Source organism: Physeter macrocephalus, chromosome 19 (genome assembly GCF_002837175.3).
Source record: "Physeter macrocephalus isolate SW-GA chromosome 19, ASM283717v5, whole genome shotgun sequence".
NCBI lineage: Eukaryota > Metazoa > Chordata > Mammalia > Artiodactyla > Physeteridae > Physeter > Physeter macrocephalus.
This window is the reverse complement of record NC_041232.1, coordinates 10,647,849-10,673,356: the sequence shown is the minus strand read 5'-3', so window position 1 is coordinate 10,673,356 and position 25,508 is coordinate 10,647,849. Positions and strand designations below refer to the sequence as shown.

Below are 25,508 nucleotides of genomic sequence, written 5' to 3'. Positions count from 1 at the left end.
CCTCAGACTGAGTTCTAGGTTCAGTAAAGTAATCTTACATATGGCTTACAGTTCCTGAGACACTGAATCCCCAGACTAATGTTTCTAGGACAGTGGGCTATAATTTCCAAAAGGGACTCAAAGTGCTCTTTTGGCTAACAGTGACTGTAAAATTAGTCGAGGGGTCATACAGTTCGAAAATCCAGGTTGCTACTTGTGATAAAACTCTTAGATGTCACCATTTGGCAGGACATGAACCCTTTATTCCAGAGACATTCAAAAGCTAAAAATCTAATCTCTGAGAAGGGGATGGCATTTCCTTCTAAGCCTAATGTGCTGTTCTGTACCATCGGCTTTTTGACCATAGTTCTTTACATCTTGTACATTTATCCTGATGCAATTCCTAGCTCACCCCAGCATATTCCCTGGGCCTCTTACAGCACCTTCTTCCAAATACATAGCCTCCCATTCCAAACACCAGAGTCAGGACAACATGCCTACTTGCTCTTTCATGTTCTCTGTAACTTTCTGGATCATTGTGAACAAACAGCTTCAGATTCTAAAGAAAGGATTATTTAGAAAAGAATCTCAATGCTGAAAGAAGATAATCAATGTTGCTCTAGGGACAGGAAATATATTCTACAGAACTGCAAAGAACCAATTAGAGGATACTGATATTTTGGTTAAGTAACTGAGAATACAGCAGGGAAAGAGCATAGGAAGACAAACGATGATTTAAACATTGCCTCCACCCTCCTAAAAAACTTTCACTTGTATATTTTAGAAACTAGTCCCTTTTTGAATACATAAATACCTAACCAACAGAACAAGCTCAATTCTAAAAGAGAGTAATCTCCATAGAGAAACAGCTGTACTATTAGGAGACAGTTCCCAGGTACTTCCCCTTTAATGCTTATCTTTATCCCATTACAGATGAAGAAATTGACACCAAAAGAGGAGAAATTACTCAGTGAAGAACAAGCAGTAGGAATACCAGAACAGCGTCCAAGTCCCAGTCAGCTAAGCCCCTGACACAGGTGGGTAGAAAAAGCAAAGACACCTCATATTTAGGTCTGACTTCTTTCTTAGTGCTCTAGCTAACTTCTCCAAAGGACTCTGAATGTCAAGTCTCCATCATCCATTCACTAGCCCTAATTCTTCTAAATCTTTCCATCTTAATATACACCAGAGCAACCAACTAGCAGTAGGAAGGGCAGGAGGTGGGGTCCAGGCCCTGCACAACCAATCACACACTCCCACAGCAGCTAAGGAATGAAAAGCCAAAAGCATCATGGTCATTTTAGCACTCCAGTTCAGTTCCTGGAATCATGTCTGTCCCAAATGACCGGCCTCCGTGCAGGAAGGGTACACCAGGGGGGTTACCATTTAAGGTCCTAAATTAATGCTCACAGATACAATGGCTACCAAGGGACCTGGATTCACCCCTAAGGACAAATTCTAGGAGTGCAACAGGAGGGAGCAAGGCTCCAGTTTCACCAAGGTGTGGACACTGAGAACTCTCATCTCAGGCTCCAGGGAAAATTTTCTGTGATGCTAAAATGAGAAGGAGCATGCCTGGGAAACAAATGACTTTCCTTTACCCAACATTCCTTTGTGTTCCACCACTTTTAAGGCCTCCCTGGCTTCCCCCCGCAGTGGCCTGGGGACTCACTTCCTCACAACATCTTTGGCCATCTCTGAGATCTGGCTCCACTCTTCCTCTGGGAACTCAAAACTGCCTGTCATGATCTTTCTCCGCATATCCTTTGGGATAGTCCGGCTGTGGTGTCTGGAGTAAAAAGGAGGGTATCCGCACAACATCACGTAGATAATCACCCCTAGGGACCACAAGTCACAGCTCTGAAAGCAAAAAGAACATGGTCACTCACAGCAGAGGCACAACTCTAAAATAAAGTCCCTAGGACTGACCCAGAAACAGCCCCTGATATACACAGGCTGATATCTCCGAGAATCACTTCACAGAGACTGTAAAAGCTTCAGGAAGTCTTAAGAGAATTAACCATTCTCTCCTTATTTGTTACGTGCTATCAACACTACACATGTGCACACCATATATACAAGGCCAATCTGGGGTAAAATAGTGACTTTTATTCTCACTGCTTAGGCCCAAGCTGCTATCTGATTATTGGGTACAGATGTAGGATACTTTGTCCCCAGCCAGAAAAGTGATAGCTATAAGCCAGCTGGTTGTGAAACATTTACTCTGTCCGCCTGGGCACGGCTGAGGGTGCAGGGACAAAGCAGCTAGGACACAGGTGGGCTGACTATAAAACAGCACAAGTCATTTTATAAAGGCCCAAAGCAGTCTGACAAAGATTAGGGATAGGCACTGCAGGGAAAAACAGGAGGCTAAAAGCAATCCTTTGGCCATGAAGGACTCACTGTGCCCATTTGCAAGACCATTCTTGGGGAAGATATTCTGAACGAAACAAAACTGCCACCAACTACCATGTCTGTAGATATTAAGGTGATTTCATGGCCTGTAGTCACAGCATGCTTATTAATAAAGGACTCCTGTTTTAATTAAATGTAGCTCTACCTGCCTCGGAAACTGGGTCCTCAGAGGCTTCAACCCAAGCCCCTCCTGAATTGCAGGACAAAAGCAGTGTCCACCTGAGAAAGGCAGCCCAGGGAACCTGCCACTGTGGCCACATGCTCCTCACAACACAGCTGTGCGCTGCTCTGAGTGAAGCCTGGAAAATGAGGTGTCTCAGGTACTCTCAGCCATGTCTTGGCATCATACTAGTAGACATTTATAGATGACATGACCCATGCTGTAGAACATACTTATAAAATTATAGAGGTGAAGAGAAATCTTAAAAAATAGTTCACATGAGGAAACCGATACTACAGAGATCTTGTCATCTCTAAGGTCATCTGTCAAGAGTGAAACTAAGTGCACCAACCAACATCATACAGCTGAATGGTGGTGGAGTCACAGCAAGTCACCTGGCCTACTGACTGTTTTTCTTTTTAATTAAGGTTGATGTATTTATTTAACTTTTGAAAGTTTAACTACATCTTTTTACATTATTTTTATTTAAAAAATTATTTGCAAATGTAGCAGTCAGTGTTCACTTAGTTGCCAATATACAGATTATAACTAGACCAACATATATACACATTCAAAATTAATATGAACTTATTTCAATATATTACTCATCTGTGGAGTGTAAATTTTATGAATGCCATGCTAATTCACAAACACCACTAGATTCACAAAATGGAACAGGAAGAGGAGAAAAAAATAGTACTGGGAAATAATATATCACACAAGAATCCATTGTATTCATGATGAGAAGACCGTATCAAGTAAATTAATATCTCTGTTAGCTAAGTGCTTCTACCACTCAATTCCTGCCTGCAGGAAGCAGTTTCTGACTGACTATAATCAGCACAGCCCTCACTTCCAACCTTCACTATATAAGGGCACAGCTGCCTACAGTTTTGCAGGTAGATCAAGACGGTGTGGAGCAGTTCTTACTTGGGGACTAACAGCGTTAATCGTGAAAGTAGTTGTTTAGAGTTCTGGTCATGCTGTGCCAGTGCCAATGCAAGTGGAGGGTCCTGAGTGCCACAGAAGCCTGTGTGTTCTTCGATATGTATGCCTGCATGTGTGCACGCACATGCATTAGGAATATGTGGGGCCCTCTAAAGGTGTGGGACCAGGAAGAGCTGGCCTGCCTTTCTACCATCCTCAGCTCCCTCTCTACCATCTATATCACCTGGAGTCCCCAAGCAGGATCATTTTTTTCTGATCTACTCAGTGACTCCAGGACCTCTAGGACCTGTTTCAAGAGGCCCTAAACCTCTCATACTTTAGAACAGAGAAGCTTGATGTGTAGGCTGCCGATTAAGAACTGTGAAGTACCAGGTAACAATTGGGAGCACTTGCTATGTGTGCTAGACACTGTTCTAAGTTGGGTATTTTATGGGGTTAGAAAGAATGGCACCATAAATGGACAAATAATATTCTCTGAAATGGCCTCCACCTCAAAAAAGCAAGACAAACATATCTTTTAAATGTGATCAGTGGACTGTACAGCTAGCCAAATAAATAACCTCCAGGTGACCATAGCCTTTGGTTCCTGCTGCAAAACCTAAACTGGTATGAATCTTATTTCATCAGACAAATAATTGAATTCCACTCTTCTGCATATGTGGCTGCTTTCAGCCTCTTGGGCAGCAATATTAAGGGATAAGAATGGAATGTGCCACCTTCCCAGAGGGCCACAAACACCTCATAGGAGAAGAGGGGCTACACCCAAGGGGTAAAGATTAGTATCTCCTCTCCTACCTTGTTATAAGTGTAGGGTGTTGGCGAGGTAGGTATGATGCCAGATTTCTCCTTCTGATGCCTTCTCTGTGCCTCCAGTACCTGTCAGAGTTATACCAAAGGGGACAGTTTACTGAAAATCACACCAGCGACCTGCAGCTTGAGACAGACTGCTGGAAGGCTGAAGAGGGTAGTCGCTGGAAGGCTGAAGAGGGTAGTCACTGGCAGTCAACAATCAACAACTGAAAAAAACTCTACATAAATACTTTCAAAAACCTTTTTCTCTCTTGCAGTCAGCAATTTATCAGTGTTTGCCTAGGTCAAGGACATGAAGATTAAGTCCCTGAAGGAGATTTATCTCTTCTTCCTCTCGATCTGAGGTTACTTTTTCCTAGGGGAGTCCCTTATGCCTTTGAAAGCAGTGAAAGCAGAATGGTGCTGGCCAGCAGTTCAGGTTCGAGGTATTTGTTGCCATGAGGGACTGTAATAGTCACATGGGTCTGGGTGTTAAGTGCTCCAAGGAGGTAACCACTGCCATCCACAGGGCCATCCTCTTGGCCAACCCCTCCGCTGTCATGGGTAATGGGACTCCTGGGAACACAAGATTGGCAAACCCCATACAGTTCCTTGAAGGTGACAGGATACTGCAGCTCTCTGCTGGTATGCTTCATCCTTGCACCCAGATCCACTGCTATTGTCTTGGCCTTCGTGGCCACAAAGCTGCTGCTGACAGCAGGTACTGAAAACTGTTACACCTTGGTTAGTGGCTGCACTGCCTCCTGGGGCAACTTTACCAAGGCCACCTTCGATGCCACCTCTAAGACCTACAGCTATCTTACGCCTGACCTCTCGAAGGGGACTGTGCTCACCAAGGCTCCCTATCAGCAATTCATTGACCATCTTGTGTTGCACAAGGCTCGTGTTTTCACACAAGAATAATAAAGTGAATAAATTAAACCTGAAAAAGAAAATACCACTTATGAGAGCATAAAAAAATTAAGAATAAATCTAAAAAGAGATGTGAAAGACCTGTACACTGAAAACTATACAAATATTGTTGAGCAAAACCAAAGACAAAAATAAATGGAATAAAAAATAAATAAATAAATAAATGGAATAATACAGCTGGCTTATGGGTCAGAGGGCTCAATATTGTTATGATGCCACTGCTCCCATACTGAACTATATGTTTAAAACAACCCTAGTCAAAATCCCAGCATGCTTTTTTGTAGAAGTAAACAGCCAATTCTAAAGTTCATATGGAAATGCAAAGAAATTTGAATAGCCAAAACAACTATGAAAAAGAAGAACAAAGTTGGAGGGCTAAAACTACCTTAATCTCAAAAATTATTAAAAAGTGTCAATAATCAAAAGAGTATGGTATTAGTGTAAAGACAGACAAAGAGATCAATGGAAGAGTGGAAAATCCAAAAATAAACCCACACATATACATTCAACTGATTTTTGACAAAGGCTCAGAGCAATGCAGTAGAGAAAAGATAGCTTTTCAAGAAATGGTACTGGAACAACTAGATATCCAAATGCTAAAAAATGAACTTGGATCCATACCTCACACATTATACAAAAATTAACTCAAAATGGATCACAGACCTAAATGTAAAGCCTAAAATTATAAAACTTGTAGCAGAAAATCGTTGTGATCTTGAGTTAGACAGATTTCTTGGATAGAAAACCAAAAGCAGAGTCTATAAAATTTTTTTTTAATTAAAAAATTGGTCTTCACACCAAAATTAAAATCTTTTGCTCTTCAGAAGATGTTGCTATCACCTCACACCAGTCAGAATGGCCATCATCAAAAAGTCTACAAATAGGGACTTCCCTGGTGGCACTGTGGTTAAGATTCCACACTCCCAATGCAGGGGGCCCGGGTTCGATCTCTGCTCAGGGAACTAGATCCCATTTGCATGCCACAACTAAGAGTTCGTACGCCACAACTAAGGAGCCCACCTGCTGCAACTAAAAAGCCCAAGTGCTGCAACTAAGGAGCCTGCAAGCTGCAACTAAGACCCAGCACAACCAAATAAATAAATATTTCTTTAAAAATCTACAAATAATAAATGCTGGAGAGGGTGTGGAGCAAAGGAAACCCTCCTACACTGTTGATGGGAATGTAAACTGGTGCAGCCACTATGGAAAATAGTATGTAGGCTCCTTAAAAAACTAAAAATAGAGTTACCATATGATCCAGTGATCCCACTCCTGGGCGTATATCCGGAAAAGATTAAAACACTAATTTGAAAAGATATATGCCACCCAGTGTTCACAGTAGCACTATTTACAATAGACAAGACATGGAAACAACTTAAATGTCCATTGATAGAGGAATGGATAAAGATGACGTGATACACACACACACACACACACACACACACACACACACACGGAATATTACTCAGCCATAAAAAAGAATGAAATAATGCCATTTGCAGCAACACGGATGGACCTAGAGATTATCATAGTAAGTGAAGTAAGTCAGACAGAGAAAGACAAATATCATGTGATATCACTTATATGTGGAATCTAAAACAGTGATACAAATGAACTCATTCACAAAACAGAAATAGACTCACAGACTTAGAAAACAAACTTATGGTTATCAAAGGGGAAAGTGGGGGAGGGATAAATTGGGAATTTGGGATTAACAGATACCCACTACTATATATAAAATAGATTGATAACAAGGACCTATTGTATAGCACAGGGAACTATATTCAATGCCTTGAAATAACCTATAATGGAAAAGAATCTGAAAAGTGTATATATGTGTGTGTGTGCACGTGTGTGTAACTGAATCACTTTGCTGTACACCTGAAACACCATAAATCAACTATACTTCAATTTTTAAAAAAAGAAAAAAAAAGACACTTAAGAGAATGAAAAGATAAGCCACAGACTGGAAGAAAATCTTTCCAAAGCATATATCTGATAAATGACTTATATCCAAAATATGTTTAAAAACTCTAAAATTCAGCAATAAGAAAATAAACAATCCAATTTAAAATATGGGGAAAAGATCTGATCCGATACTTCACCAAAGGAAATATACAGACGGCAAAGAAGCACCATGGATGCTCAATATCATTAGTTATTAGGGAAATGCAAATTGAAACCACAATGAAATACTGCTACATAGTCACTAAAATGGCTAAAATTAAAAAGACTGTCCAGGGGACTTCCCTGGTGGCACAGTGGTTAAGGCTCCATGCTCCCAATGCAGGGGGCCTGGGTTTGATCTCTGGTTAGGGAACTAGATCCCACATGAATGCCGCAACTAAGGAGCCCATGTGCTGCAACTAAAAAGCCAGCAAGCCGCAACTAAGAAGCCTGCCTGCCTCAACTAAGGAACCCACGTGCCACAACTAAGGAGCTGGTGAGCCTCAACTAAGAAGCCTGTGAGCCACAACTAAGAAGCCTACTGCCACAACTAAGCCCCAGCGCAACCAAATAAATAAATATTTAAAAAAATTAAAATACATAAATAAATAAAAAATTAAAAGACTGTCCATACCAAATGCTAGTAAGAATGTGGAGGACCTGAAACTTTCATACACTGCTGCTGGGAATGTAAAATTGAACACCACTTTGGAAAACAATTTGGCAGTTTCTAAATAAGTTAAATACATCTACCACATGATCTAGCCATTCCACTCTAGGTATTTACCAAAGAGAAAAGGAAATAAATGTCCATCCAAAAACTTGTGCAAAAATGTTTATAACAAGTTTATTTTTAACAGCCAAAAATTGAAAACAACCCAGATGTCCATCAGTAGATGAGTGGATAAACAAACCATGGTATATCCACATAGTGGAATACTTCCCAGCAGTAAAAACGAAAGAACTATTGATACATGCAATAACGTGGATAAATCTTAAACATAATTTTGCTGAGTGAAAGAAAACCGCCCCAAAAGAAAATACCATACGATGTGCTACTTTATATATAAATCTACAGAAAATGCAAACTAATCTATAATGACAGAAAGCAGATCAACTGCTGCCTGGCAATGAAGGGAAAAATAGAGAGGCAGGGAAGGGTTATCAAGGGGCACAATAAAATTTTGGGGGGGTGACAAATATGTTTACTACCTGACTGTGGTGATGGTTTAATGAGTGTGTGTGTGTGTGTGTGTGTGTGTGTGTGTGAAAACTTATAAGTTGTGCAATTTAAATATGTATAGTTTATCATGTATCAATTACATCTCAATAAAAAAAATTTTTTAAAGAGGGCTTCTTATATAAAACAAATCTCGAAAAGAATAAGTACCAGCTATATATATGTGTATATATATATATATATATACACACACATATATACACACACACGTATATATATATATATATATATATATATATATATATATATATATATATAAAAATGATATGCTGGCCATGATGGATTAACCAGTACAACTTGCATTTCCACCATACACAACTAGAATATTGGACAAAATAAAAAATACCTTTTCTGCCACTGAATAGGCAATACAGGTCAGTGAACCCTGAGAGAGAGCAAGCAAATGTGGTTAAGTCCAATGAACTACCAAAAGGCACTTTGTGGAATGCAGTTCAGGGAAAGAGAATCTAAGCAGGGCACAGGGGCTTCACAGAGTTCAGCAGTGTGGCTGAAATTAGTGGAGCAGAGTATTACCTGTGGGGAAGGTACACAAAAATCTGCATAAGGATCCCTTTGAGTCTAGCTAAATAGTAAGCTGCACATAGTAGAGCAAGACTCCATGAAGCCAGGGAACGAACCAGGTACTGGAATGACTACTGGAGCTGTAAGCTAAATAATTTCCAGATGTCACACAAGTCTAGGAGGTATCTGAGCTCCAACTAGCCAGAGTAAAGAGACCTCGCTGAACATGTGGAGCATCAATAGAGCACCCAGAAGTGATTCATCTGGGGAGTAGGGTTGAAGTAGCCCTAGAATAAATCCTGTTCTAGACTTGCCCTGACAGAACTTAAAAATGAGTTTCAAAACAATTCAGCTAATCCACAAGTAACTTAACCACTCGCCAAAACAATCTTTAATACACTTCAATGACAACAAAATCCAGACATTCACCAACATAATATTATAAGATCCAGCATCCAATCAAAATTTATTAGACATGCAAGGAAGCAGAAAAATGTTATCCAGAGCCAGGAAATGGGATCTATAGCCAGGAAGGAAAAAATCAATCAACAGAAGCAGACTCAGAAATGACAGATGATGCAATCAGCAGACAAGGATTTAAATAAGTTATTAAATATGCTGACGTACTTAAAGGAAAACATTAACAAAATGAGAAGAGAAACAGATTATATAAATCTGAAGTGAGGAAATTCACAGATTAGACAATGCAGAAGAGTCATGAAATTGAAGACCTAGCAATAGAATCTAGCCAAAGTGGAGCACAGATAGAAAAAAAAAAAAAAAAAAAGATCAGAACCTCAGTGCTCAGTGTGTGATCTAACATACATACAACTGGAGTCTCGTTAAAATGGCACAGAGACGACAAGCACAAAAATATTTGAATAAATGTCTGAAAGTTTTCCTAAATTGGTAAACACCATAAACTGACAGATCCAAGGAGCTCAATAAACCCCTAGCAGGAAAAACCCTAGCAGGAAAAACAAACACCCATACAATAATCAAATGGCTGGGACTGCTGTTTCTGTCTAGGATGTAGAGAGCTGGAAAGGGTGTCACTGTCACCCTAACAGCAAGGAAAAACCAGATAAACTATAAAATCATAAACTATAAAATCATCACTTTTCTTGAACTCATCAGAGGTCTCAAAGCAACAAAGTATTTTTGTCCCTTCCAAGAAGAGACAACACATAAAGACTGGCTCATCTGTGACAGAGCCCAGGAGAAAGCATTATAGCATGCCATAAGCATAAAAAGAATTTGGCTAAATTTTTAACAAACTGCTAAAGGCAAAGTTGGGGCTAGCAGACCCCTTAGGAGCCATGGGAAACAAGGGGCATTCGCACCCACTCACAGGCTCTTATGCTCTTGAGACTCAAGAAAACAAGACCTGACCAAGACTGAGGCTGGTTCAGAAAAGAGATACCTCTCCACCCATCGTTGCCATCACCCTCCATCAGGCTAGCAAGCACCAAGTAATAAGTAACAGCAGTCCACTGTTAGTGGCAGAAAAAGACTGTGAAGCGAAAGCCCCTCTGAGGCAGAGGCACACAGCCAATGCCAAAGATGAAGATGGAGAAGAAACACTTAAAAAAAACCCACAAACCTGTGGCACCCCAAACCCCACCCTAAGCACAAGGTAACAAGAGAGGAATCTCAAGCCAGTGGCACAGTAAAAATAACAATAGCAACAACAGAGCTCAAACTAAGCTCAACTCCTAAGTAGACTGACTCAATTCCCTACCCCCATACTAAAGGACTAACTGCAGAAGCAGCAAGCCAACTTCCAGACTTCCACCTCCATTTCTACAGATCCTACAAAGATTTAAAAGGTTAATAAGGGATTATCATAATTTTATGCAAATAAATTAAAAAACAAATAGTCAAATTTCTTGAAAGACACAAATTACTAAAACTGGCTCAAGAAGAAATATAAAAATTCAATAGATCTATACCTATTTTTAAATTGATTACATCATTAAAAATCCACAATGAAAACTCCAAAATACCAATCTTACACAAACTGTTTCAGAAAATAAAGGAGGAAGACACATTTCCCAACTAATAGTATGATGTCAGCATTATTACCCTGATAGGTTGAAGCAAGGGAAAGACATTATGAGAAAAGATTATGGACCAATATCCCTTTTGTTAAAAAACACAAAATCCTTAACAAAATATTAGCAAAACAAATCAATCATCATGACTAAGTGCGTTTTATCTTAGGAATGTAAGATTGGTATAATGCCTGAAAATCAATTAATTCATCATATTAATAAAATAAAGAAGAAAAAATATATCATAAGTTCAATAGATGCAGAAAAAGCACTGGGTAAAATTTAACACATTCCCTTTCAGTAAACTAGGAACAGAAGGAAACTTCCTCAACCTGATAAAGAACATCTACAAAAAACATAACAGTTAATATCATACTTAATGGTGAAAGACTGAACATTTTTTTCTGTAAGATCAGGAACAAGGCAAGGACGTCTGCTCTCATCACTTATATTCAACTGGTAGTCCTAGCCAACACAATAAGGGAAGGAAAAGAAATAAAAGGCAAACATACTGGAAAGAACAAAGTAAAACTATCTTTATTCACAGATGACATGACTTTGTATGTAGAAAATCTTAACAAATCTTAAAAAAAAAATGTACTAGAATTAATAAGCTATTTAGGCAAGATCCCAGGATTCAAGGGATAAAAAATCATTTATTTCTCTACAAGCTATAAACAAACAATTGGAAAATGAAATTTTTAAAAATATTTCCAATAATTTCCAAAAACATAAAATATAGGGAAAAATTTAAGAAAATAGGTATAAAACATATACACTAAGAAATATAAATGTTTCTGAGAAAAAGACCTAAATAAATGGAAAGATACACCATGTTCATTGAGTAGAAGACTTTATATTGTTAAGATGTCAATTCTCTCCAAATTCATCTATAGATTAAATACAATTCAAATCAAATCCCAGGAGGCTTTTCTGTCATAGAGAATTGAATTCTAAAATTTACAGAGAAACGCAAAGGATCCAGAATAGTGAAAACAATTTTGAAAAAGAATACATTTGAAGGACTTATTGTACTATCTGAGGTGAAGACTTAATATAAAGCTACAGTGATCCAGATAATATATAGACGTATGTATCAAATAAACAGAATAGAGCCTAGAATAGACCAACACATATATGGTCAATTGATTTTCGACAAAACTGCAAAATAATTCAATTCGACAAAACTGTAAGGTAATTCAATGAGGCAAGGATAGTCTTTTCAACAAGTGATATGGAAACAACGACATCCATAAGGGAAAAAAAGAAGCTTGACCCTTTATACACACACACACACACACACACACACACACACCTCAAATGGATCATAGTCTAAAATGTAAAAGCTAAAACTATAACCTTTAATAAGAAAACATGAGAAAATCTTCATCTCCATGGATATGGAAAGACTTCTTAGGAACAAAAAGCACTAACCACTGAAAAAAAAATTGGTGAATTGGACTTGATCAATATTTAAAACTTCTACTATTCAAAAGATCATTAAGAAAACTGATGGGGACTTCCCTGGCGGTCCAGTGGCTAAGACTCTGTGCTTCCAATGCAGGGGGCATGGGTTCGATCCCTGATCAGGGAACTAAGATCCCACATGCCATGTGGCACGGCCAAAAAGAAAAAAGAAAACTGAAATGCAAGCCACAGACTGAGAGAAAAATTCATAATACATATGTTGTAGGCAGAATAATGGCCTCCCAAAGAAGTCCTGTCCTAATCCCTGAAACCTATGAATATGTTACCTTACATAGCAAAAGGGACTTCTAAGATTTGATTAAATTAAGGATCTTGAGATGGGGGATTATCCTGGAATACCCAGGTGGGTCCAATGTAATTGGACCCGGTCAGAGTCAGAGAGACTGGAAGATGCTACCTACACTGCTGTCTTTGAAAATGGAGGAAGAGGCCACAAGCCAAAGAATGCAGGTGGCCTCAGAAGCTGAAAAGGCAAGGGAATGGATTCTCCCCTAGAGCCTCCAAAAGGAACACAGTCCTGCTGACATCCTGAACCATTTCAGACTTCTGACCTCCAAAACTGTAAGGTAATAAATGTGTGCTCTTTTAAGTTACTAAGTTTGTGGCAATTTGTTACAGCAGCAGTAAAATATTAATACATATATATGACAAAGAACTTGTATCCAGAATATAATAAAAAAAATTCTTATATCTCATTTATAAAACAACACAAAAAGCGCAAAAGATTTGTACCCATATTACATAACAGAATGTTGTACCCATATTTCACATTAGAACAGCCAGTAGACACATGAAAAAATATTCAGCAACAGTAGCCATCAGGAAAATGCTATAATTAAATCCATAACGAAATAACACGAACATACCTACCAGAATGACCAAGATTATAAACACTAACAAACATAAGCTGGTGATAAGAATATGAAGAAACTGGAACATTTACATTACATTAGTGGTGCATACAACCATTTTGGAAAAAGATTTTACCTAAAGGGGAGGGGTATGTCCCCCAAAACTCGTACATGAATGTTCCTAGCAGCTTTATTCCTAACGGTGAAAAATAGGAAACAACCCCAAATGGCCATCAGTCAGTGAATGGATAAACAAATGTGGCTTGGTCATATGATGGAATACTACTTAGCAATAAAAAGGAACTCATGACTGATACATACAGCAACATGGATGAATCTCAAAAACATGCTGAGCCAAAGAAGTGAAACACAAAAGGTACAGAATTCCATTTTTATGAAATTCTACAACAGGCAAAACTAACCAATAATGACAGAAAGTAGATCAGTGGTTTTAATTAAGGGGATTAAGTTGGGAGCAGAATGACTGCAAAGGCACACAAGACAGTTTTTGAAGTGATGGAAATGTTTTGTATCTTGACTTGGGTGATGTTCATGCAGGAGTACCCATTTGTCAAAACTCATCAAACTACACTTAATGTAGAAGTATTTTATTGTATATTAATCATACCTCAATAAGGCTGCTTTTAAAAGAATAAAATGCCTGCACCAAATTAAGCAGCCTATAGGTTTATGAAGCTGAGTCCTCCTTCTTCCATTTGTAATATACACCCACTCATGCTGTGGAATGGAAGAAACGTGAGTCTACAGGCAGCTTGGTGACACATCCTACGGAAGATGCTTACCTGAGGTGCTACATAATATGGGGTGAACTGAGGTGTCATCAAGTCACCTTGGTCAATTTTGGCAAATCCAAAGTCACACAACTTCACTGGGGCATCCTGAAATAAAACAAATGGGAGTCACTGCTCCAGAGTTCTCGGAAAACGTTAAAGGAAAATGCAGGTGCAAGACATGTTACCTTAAGCTCTCAGGAGTTTCTAGCTGAGACCTGAACCTATGAGTAGCATGTCCTCAGCTCTGGAGACAATGATTCATATTTAGAAACTGTTCTTAGTAATACAGAGTAAGGAATTTCTACCCACTCACAGTTATCCCTGTTTTATAACTTGTAAAGGCAGCACTAAAATCAAGATGCTTCCTGACTCTATTGGCCCATTATCTCTCATCAATCTAGGGTGCTGCTTCACCCTCAACATCAGCTTCATGATAGCCAGAGTAAGTTATCTGGTGGGACACAGTGCACGGGGCATGGATTGGGGCTGGAGAGGAAAACACACCTTATGAGGGTTAACACTAAACACAACCATTAAGTTCCAAGGTAACATATAACAGCATATAGTTCCTGCCCCTTCCCAAAGTCCTTCCAAATAATATCCAAAATCTAAAGTCCTTATGGACAAACACACATCAGTGTCATCCAAAATGATCGATGCCAGGGGTATGGTACAATTTCTCTGAGCCTCTAGCAAGGGAACAGATATGGGAAAAGTAAGCTGCTTGAAGCACTTTGGCCTAAAGCCCCTTCACCATGCATTCAGAGCACTCCAAACATATACACACCTACACACTGTTCCTGAACTATACTGAGAGTAGCAGCACTAAAATACAGAAGAGCAAGTCATCTCACCAAAGAGTTATCCTTGAAGAGCAGATTTTCAGGCTTGAGGTCTCTGTGTGCGATGTTTAACAAGTGACAGTGCTGTAGAGCCAAAGCTATCTGGAAAGGACATAGTGGAGCAACCATATCTTAGAAAAGATAGCTCTTTAATTCCCCTGGTTTAGAGAACTCAGGATGTTAAAAAATCATCCTTACTAAGTCAATTAAGACTGTGGTCAGTTTTCAATTTTAAAGCAGAAATTAAGTAAGACTTCAGATATCAAGAAATAGAAATTAATTAAGCTGTATTTTGTTCAACAAAAAGAATACAACAGTAAAACAATTCTTTGTCATAATAAACTGATGGTTAAATCCTGTATGAAATGGGAAAAATGAAATACTTGCACTTCCATTAATCTGAGATGTGACAAGTACTGCAAAGCAAACACTGGGCCAGGCAGTCTTCAGAGGGCCTGGCTTCCCCCTAGCAGGGCAGCAGCACTAACGTCTGACTCAAAGGAAACCTGCACTCTTCAGGGAGCCCAACTTGAAGTTCTGCTTTCAAGAACAATAGAAAGCAGCTGAATGGATTTTTCCACCTGATGTTCTAATCTGCTCGTCCCACTGGTTGAAAATGTTGCCTGTTTAGGTGGATGTAAAGGAGTTTGGTTTTACAGAAGATTATCAGAGCTCATCCTTTAGTCCTAATATTTGAAAAATACAAGCTATAATTTTTAAAATCAAATAGAACAGATTTTATCTGTTCTTTAACACTGTATGGAATTGCCTTGGCATTCCAAATATCAGTTCCTCCCTACCAGAAAGGAGGCGTCAAAAAATGCTTGAGGCTCACAGAAAATTTGGAAGAATTTTTTCATTAAGAACCAGTTGGGCTATGTGTCCTGCTTCTCTCTGCTTTGCTTGCTTGGCCTGAAGAGAAATCTTGAGGGTTTAGCTTTTTCATCTCCTCATGAGGTTATTTCCACTTGGAGTCCTAGTATTGTTTGTGACGTACATCATTCCTCTAGCAATAAAATGTGATGTCAAAATAGAACATAAAACCAGGAATAACCCAGAATTACAAAGATCTTAGACTACTATTAAAATCTGATGAGAGAAAGGTGACTCATAAGCAAAAAGTATCTTATATGTAATTGCCTTAGAACATATTTTTACACCATACAGTCTTTCAGGTAGTATCACTAGCATTTTATCTCAAAGTCCAATAACAGTGCTTGGAAGCTATACGTCTAAAGATTATCTACAATCTAAAAAGGAGTTAAGATTACCTTCCTTCCAGAGTTTATTTAAATCTTATCATAGGCAAACAATTGAAAACCACTTAAGAATACAGGTCCCCCCACCAAAGCATGAAAGGGGGTCACATTCCTCCTGTCAAGGCATGTTTTCTAATTACATAACAAAGCAGGCAATGAGAGATCAAATAGAGCTTTTCTTCAAGCTTTCTTTTATTCCCCCCAATGAAATTGTGCTTGTTAACCAACACTGTTGGCAGTTTGATTGGTACCCGGGGTTAACTTGCCTGCTTTGTTACTTGGCTGGCTTGCTTCTCTGTAAAGTGCCGGTGCTGGCTGATTCTGTGAAATAGCTCTCCCCCTTCCATCATCTCCATTACAATTAAGAGTCGAGCCCTGTTTGAAAGCATTTGATTTTGTTAAGTTAAAAAACAAAACAAAACAAAACAAAACTGAAACATCAAGTAGCTAACCTAGATACCTCATCTACAAAGTGTTACTACTTCCTAAATCTAGTCCTACCAAGCAAGCCCCTTTGAGTTGGATCCCTTGTCACTACCAGCTGGACACTGAATAAGGACTATCCCTGACCTAAAGGTTTCTAAGAAGCTAAAAGAAAGCAGAAGAATTAGTTTTTGAAGACAATGATCCTTTTGAAGATTCTGTACTTAACTTGTATATACATTTTAGGGAAGCTACACTGAAAGTGTATCGAAAACAGAATACGACTTTGTATAGGACATGAATATCAAGTCATTCAGTTGGGCTGTCTTGGTTATTCACTCTCGTGTGTGTGTGTGTGTGTGTGTGTGTGTGTGTGTGTCTCCCCCTCTTTACTCCCTGCCCCCCAATCCACTAGTTTTCCATACGACCCACAGCATGCCCAGCAAGATAGACAGATAGGGTTACACAGCTACTAAATAAAAGCAAAAATTCTCATGTTGTCAAAAAAAAAAATCCGAATTTTGGTTACCACTCTTTGATATAAATGCTTCCAGCTTCCATCCAAATGCTTTCACCAGCAGAGCACAATTTTAAGAAATAATCATTTGATTTCCCATTTTTCTTTACAAATTCATCTTCTTCCATCTGGAAAACTCCTACTCACCCCCTTCAAGTCCTCGCCCCCACGTAGCCGCTCTGAGACACCTCGCCTCCCCAGCCTACAGAGGGCAGCTCTCCTCCTTTGTAAGCTCAAAATATTTTATGCATGCCTCTCCTTGGTACCTATCACACTGCTAGAATAATAGGTTTACATCTCAGTCCCTTCAATGGAAACCATACCTTATCCAACTTTGAATTCCCTGGAAAAGATTTAGAATGACACCCAATGAGCTTGCCAAACATTTGGAGGCTAAAAGAATGATGTTGATTTCTTCCTTTAAAAGGAATGTCAGATTCAGCAATAAGGGCTTTTTGCCATATCAACTTCTAAGACATTGCCTAGAATAATATTTGGTCTCCTTTTGCCAATTTGCAATAGAATCTGTTTTAATTCCACATTACTCAGGGGTTCCAGGAGAGTGGGTAGGGTATAGATGAAGCAAGGCTAGCAATGAGTTGATAACTGTTGAGGTTGGGTGATGGGTACTTAAGGATTCATTACATGATTCTTTTACAAATGTTTGAAAATTTCCAAATTAAAAAGTAAAGGAGAGAAGAAAAAGAAAGAGGAAGGAAGGGAGGCAGGAAGGGAAGGAGGCAGGCAGAGAGGGAGGGAAGGGAGGGGAGAAAAAGAGGGCACAAAAGAAAAGAAGACCCCACTACACCTTGGCTTACATATGGAGAGGCGGTCATGTGATAATGACCCTGTGTAGTCTTACCTGGGGCTGGACTCATGAGGAAACTGTACACTGTTAGCAAACACTTCAATGATTTGAACTATATTTGGGTGTGTGGCACACATCATGTGCAGGCGTACCTTAAAGAAGAACAGAGGCAATGTTTCTGTACATAGGGGATGCCAACATTTTCTCTCCAAACTTTCCCCCCAAAACTGACCACACTAGGCCTGGGGATGAGCCTATTACAGTAAAAAACCTTATCACCTGGAATGATGTAAAAAAAGTGTTTTCATACACAGATTACCTCCTTAATGCTCTTTCCATGAAAAAAACCTCACCAACAGATTTATTTACTTCTACTGTCCTATCTATTAGCAAATGAAAAATTTGGTAAATAATACATCTCATTTCAGAAATTATTCATATATCTCTAAGCAAAAGAATAAGTCCTTCATTGCATATTATTAACATGTCATCACCATATCCAAATAATTTTAAACAAATGCCTATTAACTATAAATACATCCTCAGAGTTCTCCTGCAACACCTTTTCAATACACTATTCACCAGAACCTTCCTCATACTATTTTATCTCCACTCTTTAAAGACCTTTTCCAATAAGCAAAAGCTGAAGTAAACCTGAGTATTTTGGGGTATAAGAATCACATTAATTGAAAAAGAACAAAAGGTGCTTTGAAAGGAAGCAAGACTTTACTAACAGCTTTTGGTATTGATGGATGAAGAACTGCTTTATAATGATAACATGGAAAAGCAAAAAGTATGAATATAAACAGGGTAAGTAAGAACATAAAATTCTTTGTGCATCTCTGTATTCTCTCCAGGAAGCTGCCTTACTTGTAAAAAGAATAATTCTTAGGCACCTCAAATATTTAGGCAAATCAAGGCAATAAAGGACCATACCTCATTTCTAGCTTTTGGACGATCAAAAAGAATTTTCAGTGCAAACCGTTCTTGGGTAGATTTCTTCACACAGACTCTAGATTTGGAGAAAAAAGTTCAATCAGAAATCATCTAAGTTACAGTGAAAACTAATTTAACAAGCTGTTCTTTGAGAACTGTGCTTCTAATCAAAAATACATCCAGGCACATCAAAACAAACTTGCCCCCAGGTCTAGCAGATGGAAAGGCAGAAAGGCATCTCGCCCACCCTTCACAGGCCTTAGACATGTGAAATCAACTTGATGCTGGCCAAGAAAGACAAAATGGCCTCTGCTGGCTACAAGTGACTCATACAGTGGCTCCATGGTATCAACATCTTAAATGATTCTGTTACAGATCATGTGACTTTGTCACTTAAATATATTTCTAAATGGATGAGAAAAAGCCTATCATAAATACCTCTGCTTGTTAAATTAAGGCTGTTTCATAAATCTGTTAAACCTAATGCTTCTAACTTATGATGTATTTCGAACAGGTCCTCTTTAGAACAATTGTGTCATAGTTTGCACATGGGTCTCTTACCTAACTGGACCACTAATTCCAGCTCCCAGCTTCTGAGTCCAATTGATATTGTATTCCTCTAAAATGGAGGTTTCCTATTAAAATAAAAATGGAGGAGGCAGAGAATGATTCTCCAGTTAAAAAGCTGAATAGTTAAGCAGAGGTGGGACAACAGAAAACCTTAATGCTCAACATCTCAGCTTCTGAAAGAAGCTGATAAGTAGAGCTTTGTGTAGGGCTTTATAATTACACATTTTGCCTACAGGACTATTCTAGGCATTGTTTTCCAACAAGAGAAGGCAAACTTTAGGATAAAAAGAAATTCTTCAGCTCATCTGCAAGGTCCACGCGAGTAAATACTCGTTGTGTTTTTTTTTTTCTTGAGTGTGGGAAGAAGATTTTCTTTCAAAATGTTTCACTACTAAGTACTTATTTGCCAAATGGTCAAGTATATTTTCTGAGATTCTTGAAAGACTGGTCTGATATATGCTGCTATGATATAGAGGTCTATATCCTTGAACAAGTTGATCAAATTGGAATAACTGAATAAATTAAAACTTAAAAGTTCAAATAAAATAGTAATAAATATCGTAGTACATTTATCTAGTTTTCAAGCATTATTTTGAGTACAAAGATATTCTGTCACGTTCATTGTGTAACTATATTCTTCAGTTTTAATAAATTGCAATAGCTTTCAATAGTTCCAAATAGAGCCTCTACAGTTTAATTAAAGTTTTTATGGAATTACTGTGTAGTCACTAAATATTGAGCTTCTGTTGCCATATGTTTTTAGGCAATAAAGCCATACACTTAAACTGTGGTAGGCTGAAATTCATTTTTCAGGGTTCCACGGGTAGAACAGAAAACCAACTATAGACCTAGAGAAATTAGGCCAAAACTCATGAGACTATCAAATTGTTTTGTTGCAATGAAAATCTGATAGATTATAATTAGCAACAGAATCCTGATTCCCAGGTATAGGAACAGGATATTTGTCCATTAACACAAACTCATTGAGCAGTTAGTAAGTGCCAGACACCAGGATAAGTTCAGAGATGAAAACAGCTTCTGTCCAATGAATATGTAAGTGTATAAAACAAGCTTAGAATAGCCTTCATCTCCACACCTTCCTGCTGCCAGTTCTTGATAAAGGTTCCCATCATACAGTAAATGCTCAATAACTATGGAATGAATGACTAGAAAGGTGGACTAAAACCAGGTGATGGAAGGGCATTGATTTGCGAGAGACTAGCAAAATCATTACACAAACTGTCTTCTGAAAAACTGTATATCAGGGTTAAGGAGCTTGTCAAAGTCACACAGTGTTATAGGTACTGATAAGACTAGAATCTATGGCTTTGGCCTCTTCCCCAGCATCATTCATCTTTGGCATCATCCCCAGCTATCAGGGGTAACTGCCCAGGCCCCCGCATGAGGATTAGGAATGAATCCTGCCCAATTAGGGAAGTCCCAGGTCTCCACTCACCATCTCCTAAACAGAATTCAAACCTACCCACTTAACCTGTCTACCTCCTTCATGTTTCCACTGCCTATCCTGCCGGATTCAGAAGTATTTGAGAAAACAGAGAAGAAGACAGAATTGGGAAAGAGAGAACTGGAGCATAGTCTATGCTTCATGGTAGAGTAAAATTTGCCAGGCCTCTAATGAAGACATACACTCATTGGAGACTCAATGGAAAAGAGAGATTCGTTCTATGGAATTATTTGTTACAGTCAGATCAAAGGACTATTCATATGTCCAGTTCCTGGGATGTAAAAATAATATTAGACCAAATTCTTCACTGCACTGGTGCTTACTAGATGGTACTCTACCTAATGGACAGTCAAGAAAATTCAAATTATAGAGGCTCTGACTGAAGTTTTGACACTTGGCTTTACAGAAGGTAAGAGAAGCACTACCAGGTCTCTCTACAGCCCTGATCTCTGAACCCTATTTTTCTTACGTCTAACCAGTTTTAAGACTTCACTAAGCCTAGCTGGGCAAAAGAAGTAACATTCTCACATCAACTGACTCGTCTATGTGTAGATGGCATATTTTCTCACATATTTTAATGGCAAAGAGAAGGTAAAAAGTCATGGATCAATTAAGACACTTTATTGAAGAAAATTATGGACTACCTCAAATGTATCAATGACAAATATATAGACTGGGTTCTGCTAAAGAAATCTATACACTGGGACTTCCTTGGTGGCACAGTGGTTAAGACTCCGTGCTCCCAATGCAGGGGGCCTGGGTTCTATCCCTGGTCAGGGAACTAGATCCCACATGCATGCCACAACTAAGGAGCCCACGTGCTGCAACTAAGGAGCAGGTGAGCTGCAACTAAGGAGCCCTCAAGCCGCAATTAAGGAGCCCGCCTGGCGCAACTAAGACCCAGCACAACCATATAAATAAATAAATAAATATATTTTTTTTAAAAATCTATACACTCTCTTAAATAAGGATACAGACTCATGGAATGAAGTACAGTTGACCCTTGAACAAGATAGGAGGTTAGGGGTGCTGGCACTGGCACAGTCAAAAATCTACGTATAACTTTAGAGTCAGACTTCATATCAGGGGTTCTGCATCCATGGTTTCAAACCACAGATCATTTAGTACTGTAATCCATCTTTACTGAAAAAAAACCCATACATAAGTGGGCACACACAGTTCAAATCTATGTTGTTCAAGGGTTAACTATAATTCTTGAGAATTCTTCTAGACCAAGAGTCAACAAATTACAACCCACATGCAAATCTATCTATTGCAGTTTTTGTAAATACTAATATTTTAAAAATAATAAATAATAATAAAGTTAAATAATAAATATATTTCTAACTAATATAAAAATAAGAATAATACAGAAAAAATGATATTTACTGGATTAAAAAAAGATCCAACTATATGCTGTCTATAAGAGATATGCTTTGGAGTCAAAGATGCAAACAGGTTAAAAAAAATGATTTCAACAAATGGTGCTGGGAAAACTGGATATCCACACACAAAAGAATGAGGTTGAACCTTATATAAAACCATATACCTAGGGACTTCCCTGGGGTCCACCGGTTAAGAATCCGCCTTCCAATGAAGGGGACACGGGTTCTATCCCTGGTTAAGGAACTAAAGTCCCACACCCCGCAGGGTATCTAAGCCTGTGCACTGCAACTTCTGAGCCCTTGCACCACAACTACAGAGCCCGTGTGCTCTGGAGCCCATGTGCCACAGCTAAAGAGAAGCCCACACGCTACAACTGGAGAGAAGCCTGCGCGCTGCAACAAAAGTGCCCGCATGCGGCAACTAAGACCCAAAAGGCAAAAATAAATATATTTTTTAAAAAGTACCAAAAATTAACTCAAAATGGATCAAAGACCTAAATGTCAGATCTAAAACAATAAAACGCTTAGAAGACAATATAGGGCAACAGTTTCATAACACTGGTTGTGGCAATAATTTCTTGGATATAAAAACAGAGGATGGAGCCAAGACAGTGGTGTGGGAAGACACTGAGTTAGCATCTCCCCACAACTAGGGTACCTGCCGGCCGCTGGTGGGGGACCCTGACGCCCAAGGAGATGGTAGGAACCCCCAAGTGAACCAGTAGGACGTGGGGGGACAGAGGTGGGAGGAGAAGTGGAGGCCAGAAAGGATCGGCGCCCCTGAGGCCGGTGAGATCAGGAGAGGTAGGTGGGAGGGGCCCTCTGGGAGGAGCGGGAGAGGAGCAGAGGGCGATCGCCTGGCTCACTCGGCCAGGGAGCCTGCTGAGCTTCCAGGGTGGTCCCCTACCCTCCAAAGCCCCCTCTAGGCCACATGGGTCCTTGGGAGCACAGGAGGGAGACTGGAGAGATCAAGAGAGGCAGGTGGGAGGAGCCATCTGGAAGAACAGGAGAGGAGTGGAGGGCGTTTGCCCCACCCACTTGGCCCGGGGAGACTGCTGAGCTCCCAGGCTGGTCCCCTGCCCTCCAAGGTCCCCTGGCCGCATTGGTCCTGGTGCATAGGAAGGCCAAGAGGAGAACCAGAGAGGCAGGTAGGAGGGGCCCTTTGGAACAGTAAGAGCCAGAAGAACAGGAGAGGAGAGGAGGAGAGGAGGGCATTTGCCTCGCCCACTAGAGCCCAGGAAGCCTGCTGGGCTCCCAGGTGAGGAACCCCACCCTCTGAGACCAGGGGTGGGGGGCACGCCTGGGCCCCTTCTATTCCTTGAGCCTAAGCCCCACCCACGACAGCGCCCATGGCCATTTCCAGCCTTGTGGGTCCTAAGCATAGGCCCTGCCCACTGCCCAAATCTCACCCTTGTGGAGGCCCCTCCCTCCACAGGAAGGCCTTTTCCCCATTTTTTTTTTTTTTTTTTTCTCTTTTCTCTCCTCCTCTTTTTTACTATTGTGGTACTGTTGTACCTTCCGGTTGTTGATTCATCTATATTTTTATTTTTATATTCTTTCTAACATATCTGTTAGTTTCCTAGTCTAATTTTATTTTTTACTTTGTTATTGTTCTCTTTCTTTTTTGCCACCCCACGGGGCTTGTGGGATCTTGGTTCACGAGCTAGGGGTCAGGCCAAAGCTCCTGCAGTGGGAGCTCCATGTCGGAACCACTGGACTAACAGAGAACCTCAGACCCCAGGGAATATTTATCGGAGTGAGGCCTCACGGAGGTCCTCATCTCAGCACCAAGACCCAGCTCTACCCAACAGCCTACAAACTCCAGTGTTCGAAGACTCAGGCCAAACAACCAGTAAGAGAGGAACACAAACCCACTCATTAGAAAAAAAAAAAATGAGATGGCAAAAAAATATGTCACAGATGAAGAAGCAAGGTAAAAACCTACAAGACCAAATGAATGAAGAGGAAATGGGCAATCTACCTGAAAAAGAATTCAGAGTAATGAAAGTAAAGATGATCCAGAATCTCAGAAATAGAATGGAGGCACAGACTGAGAAAATAAATGTTTAACAAAGATCTAGAAGAACTAAAAAACAAACAAAGATGAACAACACAATAACTGAAATGAAAAATACACTAGAAGGAATCAATAACAGAATAACTGAGGCAGAAGAACGAATAAGTCAGCTGGAAGACAAAATGGTGGAAATAACTGCCAAGGAGCAGAATAAAGAAAAAAGAATGAAAACAATTGAAGACAATCTCAGAGACCTCTGGGACAACACTAAACGCACTAACATTCGAATTGTAGGGGTCCCAGAAGAAGAAGAGAAAAACAAAGGGTCTGAGAAAATATTTGAAGTATTAAAAGCAGCAAGGGAAAAACAGAAAATAACATATAAAGGAATTCTGATAAGGTTATGAGCTGATTTTTCAGCAGAAATTCTGCAGGCCAGAAGGGAGTGGCAGCATATACTTAAAGTGATGAAAGAGAAAAACCTACAACCAAGATTACTCTACCCAGCAAGGATCTTATTCAGATTCCACGGACAAATCAAAAGCTTTACAGACAAGCAAAAGCTAAGAGAATTCGGCACCACCAAACCAGCTTTACAACAAATGCTAAAGAAATTTCTCCAGGCAGTGGACAGACCATCCAAACAGAAAATAAATAAGGAAACACAAACTTTAAATGACACAATAGATCAGATAGCTCTAACTGATATTTACAGAACATTCCACCCAAAAGTGGCAGATACACTTCCTTCTCAAGTGCACATAGAACATTCTCCAGGATAGATCACATCTTGGGTCACAAATCAAGCCTCAGAAAATTTAAGAAAATTGAAATCGTATCAAGCATCTTTTCTGACCACAACGCTATGAGACTGGAAATCAATTACAGGAAAAAAAAAACTATAAAAAACACAAATACATGGAAGCTAAACAGTGCACTACTAAATAACAAAGAGATCACTGAAGAAATCAAAGAAGAAATTAAAAAATACACAGAAACAAATGACAATGCAAACACAATGACCCAAAACCTATGGGACTCAGCAAAAGCAGTTCTAAGAGGGAAGCTTATAGCAATTCAATCTCACCTCAAGAAACAAGAAATATCTCAAATAAACAATCTAATCCTACACTTAAAACAACTAGAGAAAGAAGAACAAAGAAAAC

The 25,508-nt window shown here is 39.4% G+C and overlaps 2 protein-coding genes and 1 pseudogene across 2 annotated transcripts in view; 2 read left to right on the top strand and 1 right to left on the bottom strand.

Annotated features, from left to right (window-relative positions):
* Positions 1–4,508, top strand: part of TMEM116 (transmembrane protein 116) — a 165,172-nt gene extending 160,664 nt beyond the window's left edge. The window contains exons 12-13 of the mRNA XM_055080419.1: positions 913–1,016; positions 4,376–4,508. Of these exons, the coding sequence (XP_054936394.1) occupies positions 913–1,011 (99 nt within the window). The 3' untranslated portion in view covers positions 1,012–1,016; positions 4,376–4,508. The remainder of the gene's footprint in view (positions 1–912; positions 1,017–4,375) is intronic.
* Positions 1–25,508, bottom strand: part of MAPKAPK5 (MAPK activated protein kinase 5) — a 49,314-nt gene that overhangs the window by 9,754 nt on the left and 14,052 nt on the right. Inside the window, exons 2-9 of the mRNA XM_007130003.3 lie at positions 19,467–19,540; positions 18,906–18,981; positions 18,024–18,121; positions 16,488–16,596; positions 14,975–15,064; positions 14,130–14,225; positions 4,298–4,378; positions 1,652–1,839 (exon numbers count right to left, since the gene is read on the bottom strand). Of these exons, the coding sequence (XP_007130065.1) occupies positions 1,652–1,839; positions 4,298–4,378; positions 14,130–14,225; positions 14,975–15,064; positions 16,488–16,596; positions 18,024–18,121; positions 18,906–18,981; positions 19,467–19,540 (812 nt within the window). The remainder of the gene's footprint in view (positions 1–1,651; positions 1,840–4,297; positions 4,379–14,129; positions 14,226–14,974; positions 15,065–16,487; positions 16,597–18,023; positions 18,122–18,905; positions 18,982–19,466; positions 19,541–25,508) is intronic.
* Positions 4,646–5,297, top strand: LOC114484366 (40S ribosomal protein S2-like; annotated as a pseudogene).